This window comes from Amia ocellicauda, chromosome 1 (genome assembly GCF_036373705.1).
Source record: "Amia ocellicauda isolate fAmiCal2 chromosome 1, fAmiCal2.hap1, whole genome shotgun sequence".
NCBI lineage: Eukaryota > Metazoa > Chordata > Actinopteri > Amiiformes > Amiidae > Amia > Amia ocellicauda.
The window spans coordinates 53,465,310-53,492,057 of record NC_089850.1 but is presented as its reverse complement, the minus strand read 5'-3'; the positions used below and the strand labels follow the sequence as shown (position 1 = coordinate 53,492,057).

Here is a 26,748-nt window from a genome sequence, read left to right as displayed (position 1 = left end):
CTGAGAGAAAAAGAAAATGCACTGGTCATTCCAAAATCAACCTGATCTTTTCTTGTTGTACAGGTCCATTTTCATCTGAAGCAAGCAATATTGAAGAAGAAAACACACAAGTACCATGTCATAGTCTCTGTCATTTCTGTCAATACTTAAACCATCACATTTCTTAGGGCAGCTTTTTCTACTGTGCAAATAAGTGTCGCACTTCACTGAACCTTCATTTCATTCAAAAGCAATATAACTAGCAACCAACCCTCCCAACTGAAGCCAACAAATCAACCACCAAACTAACCAATCTGCCATGGTAACTCTGCAGAAATGTATGCTATTTTAGCAAGAATTAGTACAGAGTTACTGGACTAATGCTTGCATAAATAGGCAAGAAAATGCACACTTCTATATCTATATGTGATGCCTTGTGTGCATGTGTGTCCGAAATGCACGGCAATATTAGTAACGGCTCGGTCAACGTGTAGTTATCATCAGCGCTCTCATATCTGCGGCATGTCTTTGGGGATTGAGACTGTGAAGAGCCATTGCTAGACAGCTTTAATTATTTGCTAAATCCCAAGGTCTTTCCTTCGCTTCATTTGGCAAGGTCAGTCCATCTGGAAAGTATTAAAGCAATACAGACTTCTTTTTTTTTTTGCCTTCTTACTTTTTCCCTTTGTCAGATGATTTACTGAACTATCTGTATGCTCCTGAATGTGCCGAATATTATAGACTTCTGCAAACCGTCGTGTTTGTGCCAGCACAGAAAAACACATCAGTTCACGTTAGATGAGTGGGAAGCTAGGCACCCAATTTCATCTCAGCCCCTTCAGATTTCATCATCCGTCTTCGCCCCAAGGATTCATGAGTGCGATCGCTTGATGTGGTTGCACGTACACACACACGTGCACCGTTACACAAAGGGGCAAACCGAGCCCAGCTTCCAGGGTTCACTGAATTCGTCTAGTTACATCAAAGGTCCCCAGTGACAAGAAACACCAGCATACTACTGATTTAGGAACACATCACCTTCAGATTTGTATTTATTTCCAATCACATTAATAAAAAAAACATTCTGATTGAAAATAGGTATTATTTTTCCTGGATATGTTCAAGTCAACCACCCCCAATACAAAGAGAGAGAATTGTGTGCATCAGGACACACAAAGAAGGTATGTCACAGTAACCCGAAGAACAACCCCCCCAACACACATCCTCCTTCCTCACAAAATGGCTCCTTGGGAGTAGTAGTGAGGCCACACACAACCGCTCACTGTGAACCACACACAGTGTGACCGGCCTGGCTGCGGATCCTCCCACTAGGCACAGTGCTGTATTAGGAGTGAAGGAATGCTTCTTTACCAGTTACAACCAGTATCTGGGACCGCTTGTTCATATTTTAAAGGGGGAAAGATGGGGGCTGTAGCTCTGGTTTAAGCTCCCTCAAAACTTCTGGACTAATTAATCACCCTCGGCCAAACCACCATTATGATAATCAGGAACATCTGTGGGGGGGAATGAATTGTCCATTAGGGAAATATGCACAACCTTGGGGGCTCAGACAGGCTGTACCCAGTGAGGAAGGGAAGACCGGCACAAACCACACAGAAAATACACTGGGCCAGCGAGGGGAAATGTACAACTCCCTTGAACTTGCAGGGAAATGCACGCTCTTCTTGTGCCATTGCACGGTTTTATTCTATTTTATTAGTTCATTAACATGTTTTCTAAAGCTATAAGAATGTAATAAAAAAGTGGGGAAAAAAGTGTGAATTTCTGTTCACTAGTCATTAAAATGCTTCTCAGCTATAGCAGTTGTTCTTCAGTGATTCTCGTTTGATGCATTTGTGCTACAAATAATAAAAAAGGGTGTAAGTCCAATATATTTCTGATTATGTCCTCATTATTCTTAGCGTTTGTTTGATCTGTCGCCCTAAAACCGGCTCTCCGTTGTTAAAGTTAAAGCCATGTTTTGTTCTGTGGTTTAAACCTGCAGGTGCAGACATATTTGGGCAGTTCTACCATTTATAATTGTCCAAATTAAATAGATTAACTAAAGCTAAAAAACGTTAGCTGCCCAAATGCATGTGTGACTGTATGTGAAAGTATGAGCTATGCTACGTATATATACACTGCACACCTAACGATAAAATGCATGCCCTCACTGCTCTGGTAAGTGTTCCCCATTGAGCACTATTCACCTCTGACTGAGTGTTCAGTGGTGTAGTCTTGTCTGGATTCATGGCAGTCTAGAACCAAGATCATTGCACAGCAACAAAGCAGCACTTGAAGAAATATGACAGAGATGGGCTGAAGTGCTTATGAAATATAATGGCAATAGCACCAAACAATTTACCTGCTGAGAGCACCTTTCAGCACAGTATGCATATTCACTTTCTACACTGACCTGAATTCCCCTGAAAATACATTGTTGAGCAACATGGGTGAAACAACATGCTTTCGTTGAATCATTCGTTTTGATTTTGTAAGCTAAGTCCATGAAATGCAATTAATGTTTTACTTGTAGTGTATTATTTTTTATATAACTGCCCTCTGGGGTCAATCTAAACCCACTCTCTCTGTCTCCCAGTTACATCCTTTATGTTAAAAATAGAAAAGACTTTCAATTTTTGTATTGTATCTTAATCATATAAACCTTCTGACAAAAACAAAACCGAACAAAATTATATATATTTTTTCCTCTTAATTATTATACTCCAGATTCTTCTGCATGACTCAGTTCCTCTGTAATTAATGCCTGCAGAAGACTGAAGGCATTTTAAAACAGGGAAAATTGAATTAGAGATATTAGGTTCATTCCTACCCCTGTTCCTGTTGGGTGGGGGAGACCATAGAAGGGCCTTGTCTTCCCTGCAGGGCCCCATAAACTTTAACAAGTCTTGAAAGGAATACAAACAATACAGACATTTTATTCATTCACAGCCTATAATTACAGTTAGAGCCTGAGATGAATTTATAATGACGTAGAGGCGTAAATGTCAACCATGTCGGTGGTTGTAGCCTTTGAGAAACAAGGAGGCAGTTTCAAGACTTGCCTATGAAACATGAGAATATTTTACAAGTTTGTTTCTCACTATTTACAAAGCTGGCTACACCTGAGGCAGTGTGTTATCGATAGCCTTTTTATCGATAGCCTGCAGTACGGGCTTTATTACAGTGGACAGGACAGCTCAGAGGCAAGTTATGGAAATGTAATGAATGGCCTGGAAGTCAGTTAACAAGCCCCCTAAACAAAATTGTGGTGGTCTTTCAATTTGTTCTTGCTAAATCTTGGACTGCAACAGTAGACTCAAAGGTGCAACTCAGTGATTCAGAGCCTTTATAAATGCTTTATTATGAAACATAATGCATCACTGTAAAAGAAAATCACATATATAATCGCTCGATGAAAACTGTGCAAACGTCAAGCAGTACATTGTCTTTTGCAGCTAACCCAATGGAGCTCATTAGACTCAAAAGCTTAAGCAATACAAGTTTGGGTTGAAGACATCGCCAGCAATGCTCCAGGAATCAGTGCTGATCCTACAGCAGTGCCGCATCTCAGAGATGGATAAAACTCCCGTTGCACTCTGCAATACCATGGCACACAAAGTGCTATTATAGATGCTTAGGTTCTCTTTGTAACACAGCTTTTACAATGTACATCCCCGAGAAATACATCATACATCACTTCAGTCTTCACTTCTAATATAAGCACTGAGGTTCTAGGAGCACGGGATTTTCTCTGTGGCTTACCTTGTGGGGAAGGATCATTACAGTGTTGAAAGCAAGGTCCGCTGGCAGGTGCAAGGAGGGGTTTGGGTTTCCTCTGTGCCTATAAACGGACAGTTACTGTAGCACATGGGTGCAAATCGCACGGTCTGCAGCAAGGCCGCCCTGCATCAGCATGGGCAGTCTTTTGGGGGAAACCCTTGAGACTCGGGTGCAGAGCTGGCTGTCGTTGGGATCCTCGGGATGACCCCTTTAATCTGGTGAAGAAATGTAGTTTAGCTGTTTTAACAAGGCCGCAGCACAATTACAAACAGACTCTCAGATAAGTTTCAAAAAATCAAAAAGGTCTGTGCTGAATACAAGTCATCCAAACATTTTGGAAAGGGAAATGCGCTCCGTTTAATTCCACGGCCCGCAGTCACAAAGAGAAAGCTAAATCAGAGGCAGTTGGCTCATCCCTTATCCCCAAGAAAAATTAAATCAACTGAATAACATTTGAACATATGAGAGGGGGGTTATAAAAAATCCTTCCTCATCATGCGAATTCTGCAACAAACACTTCTTCACAAGAATGAAAGTAAGTGAAACATTTAAAATCACATTTGGGCATAACTGGTATAACAAAAGCTTGGTTACTGTGCAGTGCACTCTACGGCAACTTGTTCAGAATGGCGCTATGCCAAATAAAAATTGATTATTTGGGGTGAACCCTAAACAATAGCATAAAGTAACAGCTGCATTCATAATTGTTAAGGCTTAAAATGTATTAATTCATGTATTAACGCTTAATTACATAAATCTTGATAAACAGGAATGAGTCGCTGCAGAGAATTGACTTGTTGATTGGTCTCCCAGTTAACATACCTATCTGCTGTTATTTTTCTTGAGAGTGATAAAACATCAGATTTTCTCACAACTAGTAGGATATATTAAATTACACATTCAAAGAGCTTAGAGGGCATTTCGTCAAAATGTAAATAACAGCTGGAGGGAAGCTGAACTTGCTTAAAATGTGTGCTCTTAAAGTTTTCCTTGTTTTTGAATTCCCCCTTCCCCTGTGCTCAGATTATCCAAAAATAAAGTAACACACATTTTCGGCAAGCTTTGCCCTGACTAAATAATTGGGCAGACTTCAAATTACCTGTAAAGTAAATGGCTTTATACATTACTAATAATAAAAAGGAATGTTAATTACCTGGAAGAAAATGATGTTCTGAACTATATTTAGATAACAATGATTTTTGACTATTCATAGTCTGTGAATTCAATTTAAAATAGATTTATTCAGTTTAATTTCCACCATTCCACCATTAAGAAAGCATACTTGAAAGACAAAAACAGGAAGCTAAAGTGTTTTATGTATATATACTTTTTATTTACAGTTTTAAGTTTCTGTTTGTACAAAACATCCCCACTGAATATACTCGCAATCTCAAAACAGAATGGTTGGCTAGGTTTGAAATGCATCCAATAATTAGTAAAGTGAAACAAAAAAATATATTTATATCTTTCTTATTTTTTTCTACACAGATTGGTCAATTTAAAAATGCTCTAGAAAAATCTAGTATCAGCACTTAATCATGTATAAAGAAATTCAGGTTTTCTTTTTTATTTATTTTTTTGGAAACCACCAAAGCATTCTCTTTCGGTAATACTTTAAAAATGTGCAGATAATATCACTGGATGTGTAAAACCATTTAAATAAACTACAGATTAAATATCAAAAGTCACACAATACAATGTTTTGTTCATCAAATCAAACTAGGTTTTAGCTTAATGAAACTATACAGAATATATACATTACAGACATAGTCACAAAGTGAACACTATAAGGCTCAGAATCGTTTTGACCGCTTTCTGGTATTCACATTGATTATAAGAATTTCCAAAAATGACATATTCATTAAACAGCAATATAAATACAAAAGATCACAAAAATATATAGTGACAAAGAGCTACACTTCTTTTGATAAACACTATGAACCAGAAATAGTATATCATATATAAAAAGCAGATAGTATATCAGAAGAAATTTGTTTAAAAACATTGCACACAGATGTATCAGAAGCAACATCTTGTAAAACAAACAAACAGGGAAAAAATGTCCTCATCATGCCAAATTATTATCAGATTTCACCAGACAAAGCGAAACGCATCAATATTACAGTCTGGCCTGAGGGTACGCGCCATCTCACCTCAAAAGGCAACATTTATCAGTTCATCAGAGAAAGCAAGCACATGCTCTCAGATTCACAAAAAAAAAAAAAATACAAACGTAACGCTCAATTCACAATTCATGGGAGCTTAGAACCCTAACTTTCATCTGAACAGACACCATTTCACAGAATCAGCAAATTTCCACCAGTCTTCCTCAACTCACATAATTCACCTACAGTCACATTGTAATAATTAATTCAATGAAATACCAAAGATACATTATTTTCGTAATGTAACCCAGGAAGTGTAGGTGGACCTTGTAACATTTATTTATTTAAATTTATTGCACATAAAGGTCTTGGCAAAATTAAAATAGCACTGAAAAGATCTGGTCTTAAAAACTAAAAAAACAATTACAGCAGCATTTATTATTGTTAATTATATTATTTGGGTCGCTAAAATCAACAAACTTCTGTTTCAAAAATCAGATTGTCCCTTGAAATCCCATTACGTTTCCAGCACTGAGCAAAGCAGCTAACTCTTCCAGTCAAGTCCCCTGACCTTGGGTTCCATCAGAACTTCAAAATCAAAATTAAAACACACACACACACACACATACATATATACATATATATATGTGTGTGTGTGAGTGTGTGTGTGTGTGTATACTTGCAACAAGTTCTACACCTCCCACATTACATAATGTAGCAGATCACACTTCCAGTCATTAATGCCAGACAATTTGAGAATTAAAAAGTGCATTTAACAATTTCACTACATGCCAATTTTTATTTTCTATTTTTAAGAACCTGTGAAGATTAAAACTTGGAACACTAAGGAAAAAATTGGTAAAACTTGTTCACTTGGGTATTGTCCTGTGTGTGCATATTGAAGTGGAACCCCAGGGGGTGCTTAGGAGCCTAGCTCATGCCAGTGAGGGAACATAGTAAAAAAACTGTGCCTGTAAAGAATATGCTGCCATCAGAAAACATGGCAGCTTGTTACAAAAAGTTTTTAAAAGTCTAGTTTTAAAAGTGCCCAGAATTCACAGACTCAGATATACTGGGAGGAATATTTCCAGTTTTGTTTAAGTTCATTAGCCTCTCAGAGAATATTTACAGAAGTGCTACTGGATTTCCCTAATGTCAAGGAAGCTTGTTTTGCATAAGACACGCTCTCAATTGAAGAAAAAACAAACCAACCATCAAAAACACATATGCATTAATGTTCCAAGCACAAGCTAACAGAAATACAATTTTGCAAAGTTAGCCTTCTTCCTGTATGAACACAGAACAGAAATGGCTAGGTAAGGACCTGTCAACACAACTGGCAAACATAAAACTGGTTGGGAAGACAAAAAAAAAAAAGTGACTTTAAACTGAAGTGTACCAGTACCAGTGCCTCTGAAGGGGATGGAAATTGTGGATATTATGCAGATGCAAAACACTTCTGAACCAAACATCCCCTACTGAGAACTTAGCCACTGCTATTGACATTAATAAAATAAATAATTACAAAAGCAAGGAAACATATGGCACACTTTAAAGTTTGTTTTAAGACAAAGTGAGAAACACTTGCATATTTTACCATGTCATTTGGTTTCATTGGCACTTGCAATACTGTACAGTAACCATTTTCAGTTTTTGTACACATGTAGTGTATGTTGAACACGTTTCACAGTATTAACAGTGGCAGCCACTACTCTGGGGGACACTGTGGAGTATTATTACTATACAGGGGAGCAAATTCAGGAAGGGGGGCATAATATTCTCAATGCTGACAAAAGCAAAATGGAGAAGTACTTTAAACTGTAGATGGTTTATACAAGCTATTTCGGTTTTAGTCTGCCTTTGAACAAGGGCATCTGTTTACTCCAATTTACGTTTTTATGCTGATTTTGTTTTACTTAAGCTGTGACTAAAGGAGTGGTCTATTTCAGAAGTTCCAACTAGACAATACAGAGATCATTGTCCCTATTTGGCGAAAATATAGCTAGGAGAGTGACTGTTTAATGAACTATGTCATAGAGTAGCAGATAACATTTTGGGACGTTGTAGTCTCTTCATTTAATTTCAAAAGACTGGCATAAAGATAAGGGGTGAGAACAAAGGCTATTTTTAAAATGTGGTCCCAATTTGATATTAGTGTTTTGTTAGTGTTCTTTCACTTTTTATGTGGCTGAATATCTGGTAGTTTTAACTTTTATAAAAAATAATAAAGGAGCTAACCGCATCTCTCATTTAACATCTATTGTACCTTGAAAAATATGTTTCCTGTCACTAATGATAACTGGTGGCCATTAAAGCTATGAATATGAATAAATGCAAGTGTTTCATCATATTTGAGAGAGAAAAATAAAAAGTGTGATAAACATAACATCTGCTTTACAAATTGCAGCTTTAAAATAGATGCATAAGATAATTTAAAAAACCTTCCAACATTATGGGATTATTTCCATATCATTTGATAATGTAAACTGACATCCAAACTGCATCGCACACACACACACACACACCGCAAAGCTAACCACATCAAGACAGCTCTGTGAGCCAAGCCTGCACTCAGTGCTGGAATCCCAGCAGACAGAGACTGACTCACCAACACAGCAGTGTCAACAACTGCGGCTCAAGGACTGCTGCCGAACAAAACACACAGGCACTGGGGGTGGCCTATGAACAAGGCTGAGAAGGTTCACCACAGCATTCTCTGGATTACCAAATTTAACCCAAATGTGAAATGTTAACAGAGACATCAGTAGTAGCAGTAGTAGTTGTTGTTGTAGTAGTAATAATAATAATAATACTGATAAACACTTTTTAAATCTCTCTTCTTTTACATCAGCTAGATAGTTTGATTCAATCTCTCCTAGAGACACTCGACTCTGACATCATACCAGCTCCGATCCACAGACCAACTTCGGAAATCAGTGCAATGCCTTTGGCCAATTCAAACTACACCAGTAACACCACTGCTGCACTACTTTTGTTGTGAATCGCAGATCTGTATACCAACATCGTAACCAGCTCTGTGCCTGGGTAATTTGTATTGTTTAAAAGGCATAGACACCCAGCTTAAGTGATACATGCATTACAAATCTGGAACAAAATATAACAAGTAACGGTTTCACAGGAATAAAGATTAACAGCACACAATACAGGCCAAGGTAACAATCGATCAGAAAATGCATTACTCAGGGTCTGACGATTTCATGAAAACTTTTCCACTGAAAGACAAAGCCATTGCAGGTTAAATGTATCAAAAATGCTTTAAATCCTTTTTTTTTTTTCCTCTTTCCCCAGAAGTAACATCATTCATATTCTTAGGGGAACAGAAGCACACACGCGCAGATACACACACACAAGATTCACGAACATCAAAATATCCAGTCAAGCATTCGACCCAAGTCCAAGCAAAGAGCAGTGTAAAGAAATAAAACAAAAAAACATACTTTCCTCATAGCCACAGCACTTGAAAGCATACAGAGACCACAACTTGTATTACATGAAGAAAAAACAAAAAATCAGGATCATATTTTTTCAAAACTGAAATAGGCACAAAGAAAAGAAAAATAGATTTAATTGTTTCGTTGCTATCTGTCCTTTTTTTCTTTTTTTTTTTTTCTTTCTCCGCTTCATGATGCTGTCAGGACCAGACAAAGAAAAAATTCAGGCACTTTCCAATTGCAGGGAAGGGGTTATTCGATTGTGATGGAAGCCAGCTCTTTCTTCTGGGGGTCCTCTTCGGGGTCCTCGGGAGAACTGCTGGCATTGGTCTTTGGCTCTTCTAAAACCACCTCCTCCTCCTTGTCAGTCAGGGCTCCCAGGGGGGGCAGGGGGAAGGTGCTTTCACAGTTCTGTGTGGATGACACCTGGGAAATGACTGGCATCTGGACAGAGGAGCTGCCTTCGAAACTGTGGTCTGGTAACTCGTACTGTCCTAAAGCCTCTTCTTGTACCTGATTCAGGTAGTCGGGCACGAGGAAATCACTGAGAAGGCAAAACCCAGAGGAGACAAGAACAGAACTGGTCAAAATACACACACGCACATATACAAACAAACTCAACTCCTTCTAACTTTGGGTAGATGAACACAAGTCATTCACATTTGAAGAGCTCAATATGACAGCAGTCATTTTTTTTTTTTATTATCCTGCCCTGCAGTTTGAAAAGACATTATTTTAGAATAGAGGAAACTGGGTCGACAAATAAAGCTTTTAAATAAATTAATTGGATCAGTTAGAACTTAGTGGCAGCTTTGATTCTGCTTTTATCTTAGAGCTCATTTGATTATTTTTTTTAAATGCAGTGTTTTCCTAATTATAAAATACTGATTTATAAAATGATCAAATGTGATAGATAAATTATTTTTTTCATTTACATTGTGTAAAGATGCCAGTTTAAAAATAATAAGTAAAACAAAATTAGCATAAATCTTCATCATAACATATTTCTTTGTGTCTTGTACTTATGAAGCTTCCATTTAAGTGGTCCATTTAACTCAAGTCTCCATCTATGAGGGAAACTAAAGAAAAACATTTAACTAAGGGAGTTCATTACATCATATGCTTTTAAAGCCTTACACTTACAGAGGTTCTAAGACATTCAAAGAAGGAACATTAATAAATAAAGAAAAAAGGAAGAAAGAAGCATCAATAAATAGAAAATCATGTCAACAATTTAATTACTTTATGGATCTTTTCTGGGTCCAAAACATTAGAAGGAAGTTACTTAAAGCAGGCATGGTCTCTCATTGAAAATGAAAGTGAAAATTATAATATTATGCATATAAATATAACATTCAGACTTGTTTGGAAATGATAGACAATTTAAGTGTATTTTTCTAGACACTGCTGATTTAAGCACATTTAGTAACATGCAACAGACATTATCAGAGAATGAAGAAGTTAATTCACTCTGGGTTTCTTACAGCACTACATGTTAACTTTCAGCTGCATAAGCAACTGTATATGGCTTAATACCAGCCCTGCATAGTCATTTGATGGACCTTAAAGTGCATCAGCAAAAATATTAGAAAGGCAGCCCTGAGACTGAAGATCCAGCAATATATATGTAAATGTAGGGGACATATTCCTGAAGCACAAATGCATTGGATAACACACTGAGATGCACAACACCTTAGGAGTACCATTCATCTAATGCTTAATTAATATGTCAAAGTATTTGCCAGTTTAAGGTTTCTCTGCTATTATTGCTTACAAATAACATTATAAAAGCCCCAGTAAAGTGAAAAATAGTTAGATGTGATTCAGTATCTTTGCGTGCAATCTGCCTGGTAATGTTTATATTTTGTATCGAACTGTAAATGACTGATAACAATGGCCAGGCAAGTAAACTACTGTTGACAGAGATGTATAGCAGGGAAAACATTAAAAAATAGTTTGTGTTTTAACAAAATAATACAGCGAAGCAGATCGAAGTGGTAGTTAAGAATCGGCAACTTGTATTTTATAAATCCAGCAAGTAAGCATCTGGCACAACTTGCTCATTAAGCAGTCGCCATTAGGCACCAAGTAACTAGTAAACACTCTGTTGCATAATTAAGTACTGCAACCATTACACCAGGTATTAAATCCATTTTAAATACTGGCCTTCGTAACTAGGCTACGTTTCAACATGTAACATTGGAGCTAAACAACACAAACACAGACTGCCAAAAGAATGATATGTGCTTGAGATAACTCTGTGGTATTTGTTTCTGTGCGTCTCTGCACACTTCATAATGTGCAGAAAAACCAACACCTGCTTTGTAGCTCTGCAATGCCATAACCTTGCTATGGAGAGCTGTTTCATGTTATCCTAGCAGCTGAATAATCAAAACCTTCTACATGATGATCATACAGCCAAGCATTTGATTTGTGTTACAACACTAATGACCAACCAACGCATTGCATCATCGATCAGCAGGGGTTTCAGCTGTTAAACTGTTGTTTTGGATGACAACGGCCGTTTCATCAGAAGCGGGGTTCAGAACAGGGTTGGAACGGATAACATTTTGTGAACCCCAAGTACACTGATTTAAGTGCACTACCCAAGTTCTATCAGATACTGCCCTGACTTTAAAATATTCCATAGTACCACAGATGAAAAACAGTAAATTATAAAAGATCTGTTTCAGAGCTTACAAGCTTAACACCACCAGTAATGAGAGCTGCCTAATAACTTAATCATAATACAAAATCCCAAATGCTGCAAGTCTTCAGTCTTTGGTTTAAACTGCAGTAACAGAAGGAAGGAGTAGATGGGCTCTGTCATAGTTAGTAAATGAAAAACTGTCAGCAAAGAGAACATCAGGCAGTGATACTATTTGATCTCTTACTTTACGTACTTTATGGCTTTATACATAGACTCAATCTTATATTGTACAGAACAGATGGGTGCAGGTTCTAAAAGGTATGTGAAAATACAAGGAGAGCTATTCTGCACCTCCACAATGTTCTGATTGGTCTGGATTGTGAACTTTTCATGTGGATATCGTTCCACAAAGCATCAGAGTGAAAACCATACAAACATGAATGTTTAAAACATATTTATTATACAATATAATACAGGAAGAAATTACTAAGATATATGTAATCATCACACAGCAGAACAACTTTTTTTAACAAGCAGATGTAGGGACATGTCAAAACCAAGTCTGGGACCTAGTCTTGCTGTGCAAGTGCTGATAAACTCTATTCTCTGTGCTCTGAAAGTACAGAACAGGACAACCCACGTATGCTACGTTAAACATACAATATTTGCCATGGTTTTCACAGAGCAAGCCTTTTTGTAATATGATGTGTGTAAAAATGTAAAGGCTGGTGATAACATTTTATTTTCTGCAGAAAGTTGGCACAGAGTGTTTCTTATGAGATACACATGTGAAATTGGAGAGTGGGAGGGTGGGATGGGGTGGGTTTGGGGTTGGGGATATCAGCCGAACGCCTCACCTGCTCTGGAAGTAGTTTGCTAGCTCTGACGCCTCATGGTTCAGACTCCTCAGGTGTACGATTAAATTTCCAGAGTTGGTAAACATGGCGCCGCACGTTTTGCACTCGTAAATCCGCGGCTTGCGGATTATGTGCCGGGACACCCTCATGTGGTGCTTATATTCACCGAAGGAAGTGAAAGTGGCGCTACATATCTGGCACCGGAAACAGCGTTTACCTTCGTGCTTCAGCCGATGCATCTTTAGCGAGTAGGCCCTTGTGAACTTTTTCCCACAGCGATCACACTGGAAGGGTTTAATGCCTGTTGAAAGAAGATGAGAGGAAATAAGACATTATTAGACTTAAGTAGAAATAAATGTTTACTTTAGCATGCTTTTTTTTACGTTTGTATATCCTTTTAGAAACTGTTCTATTCAGGGGAGTTTTAACTTTCAAAGTATTTCATGGAGTCTCCTTCTCCTTCAACTAAATTTACCTTTATCAACGCCACACCACCACAGTCTCTCTCAAAATAGAAGTGAACTTTCTGCTGACAAACCTTCACTGGAACCTAATCAGCCGCACAGCAGCACATCATATAAAATACATTTCTGAACTGAAGAATAAGAAGCACAAACGAGAGAAATTGTGTTGGCTCTCTAGAAATATTTCCAACAGATGGGTGCCTGAGGATTAAAAAAAGAATAGAAAAAAAAGTCTTGCACTGAATAGGTTATTTATGGGCCTCATAAACATGCCATGACAGAAAGATTAAGACAGATTTTTTTTTTTTTTTTTTAAATAAAAATATGTCTACCTCTAGTTCCAGGCATATCATACCGAGTTTCCAGAAAAGTTGAATGGGCAAATGCATACTGAAAATGCGTCAAGGATATTCAAAAGCTCTGATCAACTTACTGAAGATAGATGTTAAGGCAGTAAATAAAGACATAAAACAGATAAAGCTCTTTATAGTTTCAGTTACTCAACCACAGCCAGACACTGTTAAGTTAATGGGAGCCCTGCTTCATGCTTTTCCCTTCATACCGTTTTCATCGGGGGATTGCACATTAATCTGGAGCCTTCCTACAGCTTGGGACCCTGGAAACCAAAACCCAGACACAACAGAAGGAGCAAGGGGGCCACACCTCTCCCCCACTGTGCAGCGAGAGGGCTCGAGTCAGAGAGCGGCTCACTCCATACACAACTGCGGTTCCTGAAAACAAGAAACCTTGTGTCCCTGCCCTCCTAGGTGGTCTTCGTGAACTATATCAATCAGGATCTCAGCCTAGAACACCATGGTGGCTCCTCTCATTAATGCCAGGACAGATGTTGAAAATTCTCCAGGTTATCCTTGATTGTAATTATTTTTTCTTATAGATGTATTTGGTGTTAAAACTACCCTACTCTGTCACCACCTCTAATTGTTCAAGAGTACATATAAACACTTTAGTTTTCCATCTAGGGCTTTCCTTGTTATAGAAAGGAAATGTATCATGTTACGATTTCTCATCAACAGGACTATTTGATATCATATTTTCCCTTAATTTGTTTTCAGTTTTTCCAGACACCCCCTCCTTTTAAACTTGACTGTTCGGTCCCACTGTCCTGCACAGCTGTTGCGGCAGGAAGGGCTAGGAGCAATCACACACATTTCAGATCTCCAAAGGCAAATACCTGAGAGAAAACAGCTGCCTTTGTTTTTACTTGCAGGTTGAGGCACTTCAGTCATGGCATCTCTCCAGCAGAAGACCTTACGTATGGTGCACAACATGATTTTGTCCTTTAAACTTTACTACAGTATATTAGATTTTGTTATGATTTTGATTTTACAGAATTACTAAAACAGAAATAGACATTACGTGATGGATCCATTTAGCCATTACAAAAATATTCCACCATGCTTTCGTAATTATACAGTGCGCGCAAACAAGTTTGGGCAAGTTACCATTCGGTCTATTGAGGGGCCACACAGTCACATGTTTCCAAGGCCTGTTCAGTCAAGATTTCCAGTACTTTACTCAGACCTTCCCAGGAGCAGCACAATTAAATTAATCAGCTTCATTAAGTACAACGCCACTGCATGGCATACAATAGTAAGTACGGAAAATACACTGAGAATTTAATGAAAACATGTCAATCCACCCGTTACTGCACAGGCTGAATAACCTGCCAAAGGGATATATGGAACACTTATAAAAATAATAAGACTGTGTGGCTATAAGGTCTGAAAGAAATACGTACCTGAGTGGATAAGCATGTGCTGTTTCAAGTTCTGGATGCGAGTAAACCTGACTCCACAAGTAGGGCACTGAAACGGTCTATCAGGGCCATTTGTGCTGGGTCTTGTCGAAGGGCTTATATACAGGTGGTAGGGATACTGTACGTTTTCTAGCCTGTAAAACCAAACAGAAGCAGGGGAAATTAAAATACTGCATGTTTACAGCTTCTAAGCAAAACCGATTAATCGATACAAGCAGGGTAATGCTAACTGGTATGAAAGGCACAACCTTCAAAAATCTATTTCCTTGTTTTATTTTTTTATTTTTTTTTATTGGCAAACCCTTCCCTTGATATATAACCTTCCACACTTGCGTTTCGCAATTAAAAACACATTCTGATCATGAAATTCGTAGGAAACGGGCATTTCCCGGTTTGTTTTATTTGTACAGAATGATCGAGCCAAATCGAGCAGCTACGAACAGCAGTAACGAGTCATATTAGTGAGTGAAATGTCAGTGACCATGTCATCGTGTTCGTGCTGAGCATGTTTCACCACTAACAGGGTGTTCCTTCAGCCTGCTACTCATTAGCTGCTACTCGTTAGACATTGTGTAAAACAAATGACTGGCCCAAAAATAATAGCGGAGCTGAGACTATACATACTGAAAAATAACTGATCGGTCTGAAGAGAAGAGGGACTATGGCTATACTGTACATAACATTTTTCACAGAGATTAGAGTGGCAGAGCTATCCAGGATCAATATAGGGAAAATATTCAGCCAGCTAGGTGGCAGAGCTGGCAGTTTCATTTGGTGTCAAGTCCAGTATTTGCTTTTCCTTGTTAACTGAAATGTCAAATCAGACTTAACTGTCTAGCAGCTGAATGGGCCATTAATGAGTGTGGGGTTGGGTGTGGGGGAGGACACGGTGTCTTAAATAACCAGTCATTTACCTTTCGTCATCCTCTGCATGGCCGCTGTTATTGGATGTGCCCTGAAGGGACGGCAGCCCTTCTGTGACCCCCTCATCTATTGAACCTGTGCCAAAGGAAGGAAAACAACAGTACTTTCAACGTTTTTTTCTTTTTTCTTTTATTTAAATCAACTTTACCATCAGCAATATAGTCATACTAAAACATGGGAAAATGCCAAGGAAAGACTAAGATAGGTTTATGTAATGTATTTTTCCCATGAAGAAAGCGTTCTTTAAATCGTAGGGAAGAAGGCTGTTCTTGTTATAGTGGACACAATGTCGGAACAAGAATCAGACCGGTACACACCTATGGAGGAAGACTGTGGGCTAATCAGAAGGTCCTCCTGGACCTGCTCGCTCCCTGGGACAGTCTGCTGGTCGCTCAGGGAGCTCTGGGAGGCGCTGACGGGCTGAGACACCTCTTCGTGAACCTCCTCATCACTCAGCCTCTCCACTTTGACCCGCACGTCCTCCTCTGCTGCCAATGGCGATGTGACCTTCGAACTCTCGCAGGTTAGGTAGTCGGCCAGCCTCCGGGTCACGTCAGATGGCCCCGGCTGATCCAGGCTGCGGGGGCTCTCTGGGAGTTTGGGCTTCTCTGACTGAAATCTCCTGTCGATGCCGAAGGGGAACGTCCAGGGGAAGGCTAGGGAAGAATCCACTGGCTGGGCTTGGGTTTCTGGGAAGGAAGGGGAAGGGTTGGGGATCTGTGGGGAGGTGACCTGCGTGGTGCATTTCAGGGGGCTCTCGGGAGACATCATGATGAAACTCTTGCGCTTCCTGCGAGACTCACGGCAGACAGGGATGGTCCTCTCCATCACGCTGCACTCAGAGGACACCGGGGACAAGCTGCCATCCTGGGGGGTTAAGGTGCAGTTAGTGGCGCTCTCAGGAGTGGCCTCCTGAGCTTTCTCCTGTGCTGTGTTGTTGGCATTCCAAAGGATGCTGGACTTCATGAATTCTGAGCAGGTGCTGGCTACAGTAAACATCTGCATATAGCTGGCAGCAGCCAGGACGTCGATAATGTTCTCCGTGTTAATGGACAGCGTGGAGGTGTAAGCGTATTCCAAGAGAGGGGTGAAGCCGCTCACAGTCACGTGGTGCAAGTCCAATACGAACTTGTCCTCCTCATCGGGCTTGCCCACCAGCTTAGAGCGGAAGAATTCGCTACAGCAGGCGAGGACCACCTTGTGTGCCATGAAGAGTTTGTCTTGGACGCGGATGGTGATGTCACAGAAATGGCCTTCATTCCGTAGAGCGTTCAGCTTCTCTAACATTTCTTGACTGTGGGTGGGGGAGCTGTGGGTAAAGGTTTTGACGCCCATCTCTGCTGTCTTCCGCCACCTGTAGGACGATGAACTAGTTTACCTGCCTACAAAAATAAACATAAAAACATAAAAGTAAATATCATCTTATTTTATTTGTACAAATGATTATTACTTCTGTTACCACTGGTTATTTTAAGATGACTATTCAGCCTGGGAAAAAATAAAAAATAAATGCAATAATAAACAAGATGTCTGTGCTGTAAATTTCACAATGTCTAAATTCATAAGCTACGCTAATTCATCATATTAATAAAGGAAAAGGAAAAGAAAGAAAAAAGCATTGCCTTGAGGTTAATGTGTCTGTAGTCATTACCTATATAAATGTTTCAGTAATTCAAGTTGGCACTATTATTAAAAGGAACAGTTCATTATTATATTCCGAGAAGATATATTTTATATTGGAAAGTAAACTTAAAATCCAATGGGGATAAGTACACCCCTATTGGAGAATGAGAATGACATCTTAGTTTAAGTTCTAAATCTTGCATTATTCATTGCATAATGGCATGACAGTTGTGGCTACAGTGGTGATGTAGCTATTCAGTTTCTGTATTAAATTATAGATGATTTTAAAAAAATGGTAGTGCAAATCTAACACTTGAAAACTGCTTTGTACTGATACAAAAATACTGTTACTGTGATGACTGGCAAGGAACAACAATAACAGGAGTGTGAATTAAAGCACATGCCCCCTGTGTTTCTTAACTCACCGCTAAAATTATCATCTACAAAAAGGTTTGTAATACAAGAAAATTTCTGTTTGCCTGATATTTGGAAGCCTTTTCAGTTTAAATTGATGTCATGTCTGTTATCCTTTGGCTGGATCCAGTGCTAGAGCAGAAACTACAGACAGTGCAGCACTTGCTAAGACAGCTTTGATTAAATTATACCAGATCATGTTTTAATATTTTAAAATACTAATAATAATAATCTTATAAAAAGAAAAAAAAGAAAAAAAAAACATGCATGCATGCACTAAGTCATAGTTTTTTATATAAAAAAATAATAATGTATTCACAAAGTGATAAACAAAAAGCTAAGACATAAGTCAGGCTTCGTTCCACATTTCCACCGCAAAAGACCCATTCCTGGAGACCACATTTTATATGTCAGATAACAGATTATAATTATATTTAATAGACTGTTGATGTAAGAATCCAGCTGTGAGTGGATTAATAAGAGGACCTAGACAGGATTAAATGTCACTGTCTTTTGCAGGCTAAATGTTGTTTCGCAAACGAGACATTATGCATACATTCACGCAATGTTACGAAATACAAACTGAACAAATAATAAATACATAGCCCAACTAATGAAACAGAAACTGAAGATCGCATGCCTCTCTTCCTTGCACAATGTCAGCTTTTGATCCCACTCAACATTCTGCATTGAAGTAAATTAATATTGAGGGGTGTTTTTTTTGTTGTTTTTTTAATACTCTTACTAAATTTCTCTTACTAGCACTGGACCAAACCTCCCTCAATAACATAAATCAAACCCTTTCAGTCTGTGGTCAGTTTCGCAAAAAGGCATTGAATGCCAACCCCAGCAAAGGGTTTGAAAGCTACTGTGTAAACCTGCTTTACAATACATTATGATCCATGTATGTCGTTCAAGTGCACATAACAGAAAACAGACCTACTTTGGATTCCTCTGGTTCTGGTCGTGACATAGAACCCTGACTGAGTTCTTTCATTTCAAATTTAAATTATTCAAAAAGGAAGCAGCTTTTGAAACCATGGTTAGGAAACAAAGCAACAAATACAAGTCTACAGCTCCAAGCCTCTATCAAAGCTTTCTGGGAACTAGATAACCAGTAAGGAGAGGTTTACTGGGAACTAAATTGGGGGGAACAAAACAAAACCTTTTTTTTTATATAAACTTAAATAGTGCTTCTAGTGATCATTGCTGAATGGCTTGTGAGATTTTTCTGAGATTAGCTTTCAGAAGGAGAAGGAAAGAGATAAAGGTTCTGCTAAACTGCATCATTATATAAAAGGGGGGTATTTTTAATGTAGCAAATACCTCAAAAAGAACTGAGAAAAGAGAGCTAAAGATAAGATGCCAAGTTACATAAGAATAATCAAAGCAGATGCATCGTTTTGGATCCAAAGTCATACAGAGTCCACTACAGGATGCAGTGCATCTGCTCCATTAGACATATGTCTTCTCTGAGGCATGATATTTTCCATCATACAAATGCTTTTCTGAAGAGGCTCTCTTTAGGGAGGTTTAGGACGAGAGAGGAAAAAAAAAAAAACACTCATGAAAGATATAGTTTCAAATACACTACTGGGGGGAATTACTAAAGTTCACTACAACAGAGAACAAACTTATACAAGTAACAATTTTCTTAAAAAGTACATTATTTTGAATCCGTAAAAAATGTATTGTGATAAAACAGAATCCATTTTAAATACTTTGTAGTATGTGGTGAAATGCTGAAAATACTTTTCAATATTTTTACTCAGTATGCACAGCATCACAAATTAATTTTAGTGTTTTTCGTTTGTGTTTTAATACCTGTAATTTAACAGGCTATGCATGCTTCACAACTGATTTGATAAAATACACTGCAGGGATTACAGCTGTCTGTAACAGAACAAGGCAGACAGATTCGAATAATGTAAAGAGTTACACACAGCAGCTTTCCTCTGCAAAACACTGGGCATTGAAAATGAAGAAGAAAAAAAATAAATCTGAAGCAACAGAGAGACCACAGGATTTTTTGACTGGAAATTAATCACACAAAATTATATCAAATGCTAAAAATAATATTTATACAGCAACCACCATGTCATGATAGGGAAACTGGGCCAGAACACATTTCTGTTAAAATGACATCCTCCCTTACAAACACAAACCGAAGGATTCTGCCAATTCAACCATAAAACCATTGATTGACATCATAACTCCCTGATTCTGCAGCTTTAAAATGGACCTTGACAGCCGAGACAAATGATGGCTGTAATGCACACTGTTTAAAATATCTGCTATAAAACCAACCAAAACACTGAGCATAACCATAAATAATAATAATAAACCCACAGTGTGTGTAGTCTTAATAATGCATTGCAATTGTTTATTTTCTCAACTACTATTATTGATACTATTTTAAAGCAGTAATACAAAAAATAAACAATCCTAAAGATATACCCTTGAAACTTGTTGTTGGATTTAAGAACATGCTCAGAAAAGACACTGGCTTGGATGAAATCAAAACTCGGACTCACCTGCTACTGCAAGACAAAACTGTCTCTTTTTGTTACATCCTATTTTCTTCTACTCTTGTATGCAACTGCAACTATGTATAGGTATGTAGTCTGTCATCAGCGTTTTCATTTAATCTGACTTGCTCGCGGGCAAAATTGTTCACTAAACCACAACTTTTCTGAGTTTTTATATATTTCTATATTGAGGCGAAACAAGGGAAGAAGGTAGAATGGGGGGGGTCGGGGATCTTAAACTCGTCTACCTACATTTATACAGATTACATTGGATACTATGACCCGTTCTAACTCGTATGTGAACGGGGTCAGAGATTTAGGCCGGCCCTGGGCCGGTGGAAAGCGTCAGCGTGTGACGCAACTCGAGCCCCGCCCCCAGAGACTGCGCGTCTCAGAGACGCGGAATGAACACAGAGTAAACACGGGCAGCGACACAGCATCAGCGCTGCTACATTTCGCTAGTTCACATCTTAAATATATATATTATAAAAGTCTAGGCTAATAATGAGTTATAATGTAAACAGTTCAAACTACTCGGTCGATTAAAATAAAAGTGTGTAGCTGGTAAATTTGCTATTGTTTGCTCTTGTTCTAAGTATGATGGAAGTCTGGAATGTAACAGTATGCATTTTATACGTGGAAATTGCATTGTGAAATTGTGAATAGGGACCATAACTTTATTCAAATCAGTGCATTTTAATACGAGACCAGTTATGTATTATGCAATCCGAAATGCGATTATATTGAGCCTAGCAGTACATTCTCAAATGCCGGCGTTAGAGGAGACAACTGGGCCGATGCAGAAATGAAAGCGCGGTTTACAATGTGGATGAAGATACAGTTACAACAGAAACCGCAAAGAGCAGCGCTGCTGTCTGAGGATGAAACTATAGACGCGTCACAGAGGCTGCTTTCGATGCAAACGATTGCATACTAATGCATACACGATTTATTGTGATTTAATGCAGATGTCCTAAAAGGTGTTTTGCTTTCGGGTGAATTGTATAACCACTTTTAGACTTGCACAACCGAAGATAGACATTTGAAAAGGGAAATATATGAATTAGATTCCCCATTGAACCAGCACATTTTTAATTATTTTAGAAAGCTTCGGCTGCAAAGGGTTAATATTACTTTCAAATAAAATATAGAACCGAACAATAGCCAATCGATGTTAATAAGTTGTGATTATAAATACAGCGCATACACCTGTAAGGAGACCTAATGTCCTGCGTCACTGGTTTGTTTGAGCAGATTTGTTTATTCCCGGCATGCATTTCGTTTAGGCCGCTTTTCGCCCGCATATGTGACGCATTGAGGCTCCTAAACCCGCAAATGTGAACGAGGTGTCTGAAAAAAGCCGGACTAAATTTGAGGCGCCCAGGGCCGGCCAAATAAGTGTGAACGGGGTCTATGTCATGTCCTGATTTGTCTTAAAGCACTGCTACAGTGTAGTTTACACAAATGATACGTAATGTTGTTTTAACAGCCAGGGCACATGCTTGAGACTTAATATAATGGACTTCTGCCCTTGCTGAAATGTAACATAGGAAGACTGACATGCTTGCCTCTATCTGGCAAAGCAATCACATTCACGTCTATTTAATTATGTAAACAAAAGCAGGGGGTCTACTTTGTGTATTATTTGCATAATCCACTATCTGCATTTATCTGTATTATATTATATTGCAATGTACACCAGAACCTCAAAATGGAAAAGTGATCGGTGAATTGACTATGTAGTTATAAATCTATGAAAGTTAAATATCTCTGAAAGCCAGGTACTTAACTGATCACAGACAAAGAACAAGTTCCTTCTCGATAAAAATATTCTTCCCTGCTGACAGTCTGCTCAGTCTAGCAGCTGGCTGTCTTCACAAGTAACCTATTACATACACAAACAAGCTGCAGTTTTCTGTAATCTCATAGACAGGTCTGTTTGATTCCAGATGAATGATACATCCCTGGACACTCTGGGACACCCAGATCTCATTCCGAGTAAAACACAGAAGTTTCCATCCATCCTCCAGCAATTAGACAGGCTTAGGCTTACATATATATATATATGTAATTTGAAAGCATCCATGCACTAATTATTGAATCACATCACAACGCGTTTTGACACTACTATGTCTTCATCAGGTAGGCTACAAAATTTATTTTTCTTTATATATACATTTATTCAATATTCAGTGATTCAATAAAATGAAACTTTTATAATACAAAAGTCTGGTCTAAATATCGAATAAGTGAGAGTGCGGCTACAAAATTTAATTTTCTTTATATATCACCACCATCAGCCCAATATCCAAGGCCTCTCCAAGATGTTCCCACTTGCTTTTATCTACAGCTTATTTTTTCCATGTCTCGCTTGCAAAGTTTGTGATTTCATCTTCCCATTTTATGGGGTGATCCATTCATGAACTTCCTTTCTCCATCTTTGATCTTCTGTCACATATATATATATCATACTGTAAGAGTATATTGTGGCATTTTGTTTGAGTTCAATGTTGTGGAACTGTAAACTATATCTGACTGGCATAAACATTTTATACTATAGTGTAAGTTGCAATATGTCTTGCTTTCTAAGAAACGAGAATCAGGACTGAATCAGGAGTGATAGGACTTGGAGAATGTGGCAGAGAAAAATGCCCATCTCAGTCTGGGGCTAGTGCTGCTAAAGTAGTTTCAAAAAATAAAATTAAAAAAGAGACAGCACTGTGGGAAAGTTAACACTGACAGTGGTAGAAATATCCACTCTTTCAATTCCTGTGCAATTCGTTTTGCTAATAGCAAATGCCCATTTTTTCACCAGTTTACAGCATGCATCCATGTCAATGATCAACAACAATATATGCATGTATATATAACATTTTATATCACTACCTAAACAATTTGTATTATCCCTTTAAATTGACTATTGCTGTTTTAGTGAACTACTGATTACTGTATCCCCCTGTCAGCTCTTCCGTCCCTTGCCTCCCATGTACCCCCTTGTCCTCTGCTCTGGTATCTCACTCTTCAGCCTCCTACAGCCAATCATTCTGCCCCCTTGCGTACCGGTTCCAAAGCTGCAAAACATCATGAACATTGCACCATTTCTAAACACCTCCTGCAACTCATCTTCTAGACTCTACAATTCAACTCTCTACTTTATAGCCTATACACTGTTATCACCATCACAGCACCCAGTTTACACAGAACACCAGCACAGATTGCAAGAATCTCTCTTTTGAGTTGGTTACTATAGCAAACATTATGCAAGGTCGTTATTTGATGCCCCACTCTACAGTATGCAATGTTAAGTTAATTTAATGTCAGCTGACAAAAGTATAATTTACATTTAATAACAACAACAATAACTTAGTTACCTCGAATACACGCCTGCAGAAGCTTCAGACAAATTCTAAAGACCAAGGAAGCTATGCAGTTAGTAAACAATAGTAAATTAATATCTCATGCATTTTTTAATATTGTCTTTCAGGCATTTGCTTGCATTAAGCATTAATACTTAATTTTAATGGGATATATATATATAGCGTAACCAAACATGCAGGCTAGGAAATGTCAGTGGAAATGTAAACGAACTGACGACAGGCCATCCGCCACAATCCACTTGGCAAAAGGATCGTTGGGGCACATTACCAGTAACACACACCCACGAATTACAGGACACAGAAACAACCAAAGACCTACAAGAAGGCAAAACCTGCGTAGATCAACATGCGCTACTGGCCATTTCATACAAATATTAAAGTTTACAAAATACACATAGATATCCATATGCATACACAACGAAGAATGTGCTGCGTGTACAACACGTCTGTGATTTTGTAGTCTGCATCCAATGTTTGTTTAGATGTGAAGCTCCTGTTTTTGAGGGAAAATGAGGGGGCGGGGATTCAACACGACATCGCCTTGTTTACAATACACTGTAACATGCGGCCGCTATCACGGCTGTTTGATCTTGCCGCTTGGCTACAGGCGAGTGCAAAGAAATGCGATCAACAATGTTATCAATCATACTGTAGACTATCTGCATCGCTTAAAATCGTAAGATTGGACAACAAACCCAGCACATCAAACATGCACACGAACTATATAAGGGCTACAACTGGAAGTTTGCTAAATGATTTCCCACGCTGCGCAAAACAAATCGCGTCACTTCTTAATGGGCACATTGCTTTGGTCAAAGCAGTCTCCTCTGAACACAAGGAGGAGGCTGATGAAGAGTAAATACCTGGCGCCACACAGAAAGGAGTAATCCGGCCTGCCGCTCCGTGGGAAGCCTCGGATTTGCGCAGTCGAGTCTGGCCGGGGTAAACACACCACAGTCGGGCTGGTAGCGCACGGGATACGGATTGCTTTCCTTCGCCGATTAAAGACCCATTTCTCCGCGGATTTTTTGTGTTTACCGCATCCTTCGAGGTACCGATGCCGCGCTGGCCAACGGCTCCCTGTGCCCGGTGTGATGTTTGTCAACAATACTGAATGTTTCAAAGTTTACAGTCGCCCTTTCCGCTCCTTCTCGCTTCTTTGTCCCCTCTGCGGATATTTTTTTTTGCACTTTATTTTCGTCCCACAATGCACTGCGCGCTCATAGCCAGTGTCAACACTACAGCTGTGGCAATGCGTTTGTTATGCTTTTTGATCCGGTTTCAGTGTCACACTTCGCCACATGGATATGTGTCATGCTACATTATTTAAGTAGATTATTGATTAAAACGCAATGCCTGTAATTAAACGTGTTCCTTTCTTCTCATAGCCCCTCCATTACCACTACACTGAGACTCCTTTATAGCCTACACATTTATTGCATTTACATAAATATTGAGTGTCAGTCAAAAGTTTACAGTCCAACAAGAATCTTTGCAGCACTCCAGAGGCAGACGCATTGTTCAACTAATAAACCACTGATTAATCATTTACTGAATAAAATGTATCATATATACCCCAACACAGGGGTGTCTAGAAGGAGAATAGGGTTGTAAGGGAGAATGTTACATTCATATTCACAAATAACTACATTGTGCATTGTTTCACAGCTAAGGAAGTTATTGTTGTTTTATTGTTTGTTTTTAGAAATAAGGAAAAAAGTCCTATGGTATATATATGGAAACTGGGATAAAAAAACGGATTGATATCTGAGTGATATCATGTAATCTGATTCTTACATGATATCACTCATTTACAGCTGTCTATGTTTGTAAGCGAACAATAAAATAATAGCTACTCACATAATCATAATCATAAATGCAGTCCAGTCCATCTTTACAAAATATCTTTAACAAGACACTTTAAGTACATCAATGTTTTGTACTCCTAAATGTTGTTTTTCAGTTGTTTGATTTCTTAATGTAAATAGCTTACTGATATTCATGGTTATCAGTGTAAAATAAAATAAAAAATACAATTTAAGTCTAGGAATTGTGCGCTGGCCAAAAAAATAGAAGTTTTGGATGTGGCAAAGGAAAACTGAGAAGAATTTTCATGTCTAAGGTCTCATGTAACCATTGCAATTAGTTGTAAATTTCCAGACACAGCTGAAGTTCCTCATTTGCTTTGTTATTGTTGATAGTGACAGGAATTTGGAATCATCCATGAGATTATGCTTTCGATCACTAAACGAAGCTGGAGACCATCCATGAAGTGCTGGATTCATCACTTAAACCTCAGCTGTAACCAGGATTCCTTCCACTATTAAACAGTTAAAAAGAATGATAATAAAACCAAATATTCAATTAATTAGTCACGCAATGCTCCCATCTAGGTCTGGGGGTTTGACCTGGTTGGGATTGGAGTCCAGTAGAAAAATCATGGATCGCACTAAAAAAAGGATATGACCTACCCAAGTGTGTACTGTGTACCAGTGCTAGGGCATACGGTTAGGTCCATAAATTTTGGACAGTGACACAGTTGTCATCATTTTGTCTCTGTATGCCACCACAATAGATTTGAAAGGAAACAATCAAGATGCGCTTTAAGTGTAGACTTTCATCTTTAATTTCAGGGTATGTACATCCAAATTGGGTGAACAGTGTAGGAATTACACACAATTTGAAGCAAGTGCCCCAAGAACAAGCAGGAACTAAAGACAGCTGCAGTGCAGGCCTGGCAGAGCATCACCAGGGAAGAAACCCAGCATCTGGTGATGTCTATGGGTTCCAGACTTCAGGCAGTCATTGACTGAAG

At 38.6% G+C, this 26,748-nt stretch overlaps 1 protein-coding gene across 1 annotated transcript; it reads right to left on the bottom strand.

Annotated features, from left to right (window-relative positions):
* Positions 1-5,071: 5,071 nt before the first annotated feature.
* Positions 5,072-25,149, bottom strand: zbtb44 (zinc finger and BTB domain containing 44). Its single transcript, XM_066708638.1, has 6 exons — positions 24,797-25,149; positions 16,309-17,373; positions 15,982-16,066; positions 15,050-15,201; positions 12,827-13,127; positions 5,072-9,863 (listed from the first exon to the last, which is right to left on the bottom strand). Exons 2-6 carry the CDS (start codon positions 17,324-17,326, stop codon positions 9,572-9,574), a joined length of 1,848 nt encoding a protein of 615 aa, XP_066564735.1. The 5' UTR covers positions 17,327-17,373; positions 24,797-25,149; the 3' UTR covers positions 5,072-9,571.
* Positions 25,150-26,748: the final 1,599 nt, after the last annotated feature.